Genomic DNA, 6,127 nt, shown 5'->3' with positions numbered 1-6,127 from the left:
CACTGAATAGGGTTACTTTTTGCAAAAGGGTGCGAAACGGCGGAAATAAACACTGTTAATTTTCATTTAAAAAAAAAAAAGACGCACGGTGCATAATCGATTATGCACCGCGGTGCATAATATAATTTGCCTCCCTTACGCAATCTCCCCGCCCAGCTTAAATAGTATTAAGCTAAGGAGCGAGTTTTTAGTTTCTTCATTACTTGAATCAATTTTAATTTTAAAATTGTAAATTTCTAGTATATAAAATATAAATTTGAACTTTAAAAATATATTTATGTTATATACAATTTAACGATTACACAAATGTTTAATAAAAATAATAATATATTTTATATAATTATAAATGAAATTCATAAAGTGTAAATTACAATTTATACTTCAATTTAAAAAATATCAATTTAAATTTAAATATATTTCTTATAAATTAAAATGGATAAGACCAAACCAATGTTTTAAAAATGTAGATTAAGTTAGCACCGCCTACATTTTAATACTCCGATTGAGATAACACAACAGAACACGACCACATTAGTACAAACCTATGTGATCCAAACTAGACTAACACAGTCAACTTAACATCACTAAATAAATAAATGTATCGCATAATTTAAACATTGGTTAGAGACATAAAAAAATCAGTGTAAAAACATAAAGACATTTTTTTTTTTTGAAAACTCATAAAGACATTTAATCCAATGTAGATGAGTATTTCCATAAGAAAATATAGTCACTCAGCAATAACAAAAAGACCAATCCATATTATTATAAGTACTTTGCCATAACGGCAAGACACAACCAAGATCTGACGCAAAGAAATTAACCAAATAAACTGTCCACAAACACACAGCATCGATGACAAAAACATATAGATTAAATGCACCATTATGAAATGAAATATGACGACACTTGAGATATTGTGAAGCCAGAGATATCATTCCTCCTCTGATTCAGACTCAGCGCTCTGAAGCCATTCTACAAAGGGTTTGGTGTTCTTCCAAATTGGAGCGTCTTTATTGACTCCGTTAAGACCCTCACTGTACCACTTCATTATATATTCCTCCTCCAGAAGATCAGCATCATACAATGCTTTCAAAACCAAAGCTACTTCCTTCACTGCTGCCGGATTGGATTTCCTGCAGAATTCTTCAATAGCTCGCAGCAAATGGAGCTGTGACTCCTCATGCAGAGAAATAGCAGCTGCAACATAGCTCTTCTTCTTGATGACAACTTTAGCAAACCCTTTGTCAACACCATCCAAGAGTGCCTCATATAAGGCAGTCATGACTTCCTGTTGAGTACCAGAGAGTGATCCAAGAACTGTACGAAATTGGCTAGCAGTGATCCCTTTTTGCAGATTGTCTTTTATCTCCTCAACAAGCCTCACATGAGATGAGTTTCCATTTTCTGCCTTAGAATTCGTCTCTCGTGATGGGGAAAGAGCTTTAGGACTACCTTGTGTTTTATTAGCAGTCTTGGACTTCTTCTCTGTATCATCTGTGGAAAGCATAACCATGTCAGCAGTTACAGCATTCAGTTGCTCTTTAATACGTTGCTGTGCAGCTTCCATTGATGTGTCAGTTTGCCACTGAATGTCATCGTCATCATCATCTTCTTCAACTTTCTCTTTAACATAATTGCGAGGTGGTGAGGAAAGATCCTCATCCGAACTGCTTGATTTCTTTTTAGAGTTAGGTTTTGTGCTGGCATCCTTAGCAGGGCCCTTCTTTTTTGCTTCTTTCTTCAGTTTTTTCTGCTCCTCATCAGCAGCCTGGCCTTCCTTCAGCCTCTCCTTCTCTGCCCTCCTCATAGCCTTCTTATCCTTTGAGCTCTTTTTAGCCTCAGGCGGGTTCTTCAAAATAAAAGTAGTCAGTTTGTCCCTCATATCCACATCAGAAAGAAAACCACAGGCAGCACATTTCAGTTGCAGCATTTGGCTTTTAGTAATAATAACCTCTGTTTCAGGGTTCCCACAACCATAGCACTGAACATACTTCTTAATGAAGTTCTCAAGAAGTCCAGCAAGTTTGGCAGTGTCATGAGCTCCATTCACAAGTGAAGTTCCAGTCTTCTCATCAAATTTGGATTGAGCCCCAAGCTCACAACCAAAATACTTAGTAGTATAGGAAGCTGGTCTTGCCAAAGCCTTTGCAATATCAACCATGTTGACAACATTGGTCTTGATACCATTACCACGGCCCTCTATCTTGGTAATCATTCTGGGCATCTTATACCTGTAGAAGGCATCATCACTATTGCTGGCACCAATGTTCTGCAAAGCCATCTTTAATTCCAAGCAAAGCTCTCAAAGAATTACTCAACAATCAAAGGCAACAGCGACTGGAATTCAATATGGAGTCTTCAAAGAGTTCCTCAGCAAAAAAGGAGTGTTTTGGCTGGTAAAGCAAAGGCTGCACCTGGTACCCCTGGCTGCAACCACAAAACTCAGGGTATTCCTGGAATGGCCTGAGATGCATACAGTTGAATGGATCAGAAAAAAGAGAGTTCTTTTTTCTACGAAAATATTCTCCAAGCAGAGCAATGGTCGTCAAGTAGAGAATAGCTTGTTTGGACATAAAAATCCTTCAAAGTTTACACACTACAAACTGGGAAATCACCAGGACTAGATGGCCTGCAAGCTTCACAACAATAAACTGAAGGTTAACAAATAGAAGAATGAAGCATCAGTTCTATCTATGAGAAGAGAATGTAATATAGTGTAATTAGATAAAATACAGAAAGGCCTTTAATGGCAATAAAAGGGTGTGCATTTAATAGCATTTCAAATTACCAGAAGCCATTGACATTACTTTCCTTTCTGAAGAACTAAAACATTTTTAATCAAACACTTAATCTTGCCCAAATCAACAAATATACCATAAATATCATAGTTTCAATTATGAATCATATAAATAAGTAAGAATCATGAGTGCACATAATCACTTCCGCAATGTGGCAATGTCCAAATTACTCTCATCTAAGGAAAAGAACAATTAAAAATCAAATCAGATTGTACTCTTCATAATACACAAGACACAGACTAACAGGAAATATAATGCCCAAAAAGAACAATTAATAATCAAATCAAAATACATTCATCACAAAGATGACACTAAATAATACAAACAAATGAGAAATAAAACCCCTTGAAAACACTTCAGACTCAAAAAGCACATCCACTTAACACACCACTTAAAAGCAAATCAGAACTCATTTAATCCATTCAAGCCAATAAATATACAACGCTCCCTTCGAGGACAATTCACAGTAATTGGGCCATTGGGCATTAACAAACTAGAAACACAATAATAATTAAAATCCAAATAAATATTCATGTACTGAATTAATTTCAATCCATAAGAAACTGGTCCATAATTAAACAAAATTGCTAACATGTCAGATTCATTCAACAATAAGACCACGTAAAAAAGGCACTGCTAACGATGAGTTAAAAAATTAAATTAAGTACTCAACCATGTAAGCTACATCCTTTAGAATCTCATAATAAGAGAAATTATTATTAATCTTAGCATCATATACCAATAATCAATAAATTTGATTAAGCGATAGAGATCGAAAAACTTTAAATAAATAAATAAATAAAACTGATAAAACCGACATCTGGACATGAACATTCATGATCAGAATGGGCAAACAAAAATACATAGCGAAAGTGAGAGTAATCAATAAATTTGATTAAGCGATAGAGATCGAAAAAACTTAAAAAACTGATAAAACCAAAATCGTCATCTCTGGACACAAACATTCATGATCAGAATGCTCAAACACAAATACATGGCGAAAGTGAAAGTGAAAGAATCAAAGCCTTACAGATTCAGACCCAAAGTGTAGGCTATCTGCGCCAAAGAGTTGAGACAAACAGGGGACGGATTTAGGGTTTATGTATTTTGGGATAGATTGTGATAAGAGGAGAGGCGATGAGAAGTGATTGCTTTATAGGGTTTCCAGGAAATTGAGAGAGCGCCCAGATGCTTCTTCTGTTAATCTACGGCTTCAGTTTTTTTTATTCAATTTTTTTGATACATAATTTTAATAAATTGACATTTAAATATTGGATTCTAGATCTAAATTATATTATTAATTCGATTGCTTTAGTATCCGGTTCAATTCAAACCAAACCGTGGTCATCCCTACGTATACGCAATAATTTGTTGGAGTAATAAAATAAAATAAATAAAATGTTTACTTTAAGGATATAAATGTCAATTTAATATATTAGGGGGGAAAGGCACCACTTTTAGAATAATTGAGGGGGCTAATGTGCTTACCTAAATAATTGAGGGGGAAAAAGTGCTATAAGTATATAATTCAGGGGTAAAAAGTGTCATTTTCCCTCTTTTATATATCTATATCTATCTATATATATATAAAAGTAAAATCCTCCTATTCCATTTTCCCGCCCAAACTTTTGTAGTCAAATTAATTAAATATATTTTATATTTTATTGGTCAAATACTTAATAAAGCTTATTTGGTAAGCAAATGAAAAATAGAAATTTAGTAATATCAATATTATGAATTAATTAGGAATAAGATTAATTAGGAATATTAATATAATGAATTGATTAGGAATATCAATATAATGAATTGATTAGGGTAATACCTTAAATAAATAAATACACTTTCTTTTTGAAAATTTTTACAAATTTATAATTCTCATATTTTTCACCTATAAATACAGTGAGTTGATGACTACAAAAATTATAAGTCTTCATTTTATATTGCATCCCTTTTTTCCCACTAGGTCTTCAGACTTGATCATTCAGTTTAGCAGCGTTTTGAAATTAACGGTAGGTTTAACATCCAAGTAGTTTGATTCGATTAGATACAATACGTTTTTCATGGTTGTATTGTCCAAATTTAATACTTTTTTCAATGAAAAGCTATTCATATCATATGCCTAAATTATGATTTATTCTGAATATTTCTACGGTTACTCCAAGTCCATTTCATATATTGATTTTTTTGCTTTTATTGAAGTTTCATTATCATTTATGAAAGACAGCCTCATGTGAATCTCGCTTTGAGTGGTGCCTACTCCTGCCCGTTTAAAGGGATGCTGAGTGCTGACTCCTCTAATCTCTCTCTTTATTTTTTTGCGATATTGTTATTAGTCAAGAATTTAAAGTGTCACACAATAAAATGTGTAACTCACGGGTGATTGGAGAATGAGGAGTGGTTAAGTTTCTGTTGTAATATACATGACAAGAAATAACAGGAATCGTCTTTAATACACCAATTAACTATTATTATATTCTTCTTAGTTCTTTGCGTTGATTATTGAAGTAATCGGACTTCTGAAGTTTTGATTTATATTCTATATTAATTAATAAAAACAAATCATCCTTTACAAGTTCCCGCATAAACAATTAATAATAATATGAAAAAATGAAAAATAATGGAAGGAAGCCGTACGCCCAAACAATTAATAATAATATTGGGAAGAAAATTAATAATAATATGGAAATATGGAAAATAATGAAAGGAAATATTAGTCATGTGAATGTTTTCTATACTCTGAAAAATGGAAAAGAATCAATAAGCAGTATAAGGAAAATAATCATTAAGATATTTTACTATTAATCTTTTACGGAAGATTTTGCATAAAAAATAGAATAGAATTGATTATTAATAATTTAGCCTTATTTTACTATTAATCTTTAAAAATAAATTCTGCCTAAAAAAATGTAATAGACTCAGTTATTAATAATTTAGCTTTATTTTACTATATTAATCTTTAAGAAAAATTCTGCGTAAGAAAATGTAATAGAATCAATTATTAATAATTTATCTTTATTTTACTATTAATCTTTAAGGAAGATTTTGTTAAAAAAAAATAAAATAGAATATATATCTATCTATCTATATATCTATATATATATATATATATATATATATATATATATATATATATATATATATATATATATATATAAAACTAAAATCCTCCTAGCCAAGTTTTCCCCCCAAAACTTAGAGACATTTTTGTAATATCATCTATTATATACAATTAGTATTTAATATTGAATTTAATACATATAATAATAATAATAATAATAATAATGATTTTAGCCGTGAATATTATGTATGGTAACAACACGGATTGC

At 31.6% G+C, this 6,127-nt stretch overlaps 1 protein-coding gene across 2 annotated transcripts; it reads right to left on the bottom strand.

Annotated features, from left to right (window-relative positions):
• Positions 1-741: 741 nt before the first annotated feature.
• LOC109151293 (eukaryotic translation initiation factor 5-like) lies at positions 742-3,968 on the bottom strand. 2 transcript variants are annotated; one of them, XM_019299226.1, is made up of 3 exons: positions 3,832-3,968; positions 884-2,639; positions 742-850 (listed from the first exon to the last, which is right to left on the bottom strand). In XM_019299226.1, the coding sequence occupies exon 2, from the start codon at positions 2,282-2,284 to the stop codon at positions 935-937; it is 1,350 nt and encodes a 449-aa protein (XP_019154771.1). In that variant the 5' UTR covers positions 2,285-2,639; positions 3,832-3,968; the 3' UTR covers positions 742-850; positions 884-934. The 2 variants fall into 2 exon arrangements, with proteins under 2 accessions (XP_019154771.1, XP_019154772.1); XM_019299227.1 differs by having other exon boundaries at positions 884-2,632.
• Positions 3,969-6,127: the final 2,159 nt, after the last annotated feature.

The sequence above is a fragment of the Ipomoea nil genome, unplaced genomic scaffold (genome assembly GCF_001879475.1).
Source record: "Ipomoea nil cultivar Tokyo-kokei standard unplaced genomic scaffold, Asagao_1.1 scaffold2283, whole genome shotgun sequence".
Taxonomy (NCBI): Eukaryota; Viridiplantae; Streptophyta; class Magnoliopsida; order Solanales; family Convolvulaceae; genus Ipomoea; species Ipomoea nil.
Note: the sequence above shows the minus strand (reverse complement) of the source record. Positions and strands in the feature narration are given on the sequence as shown.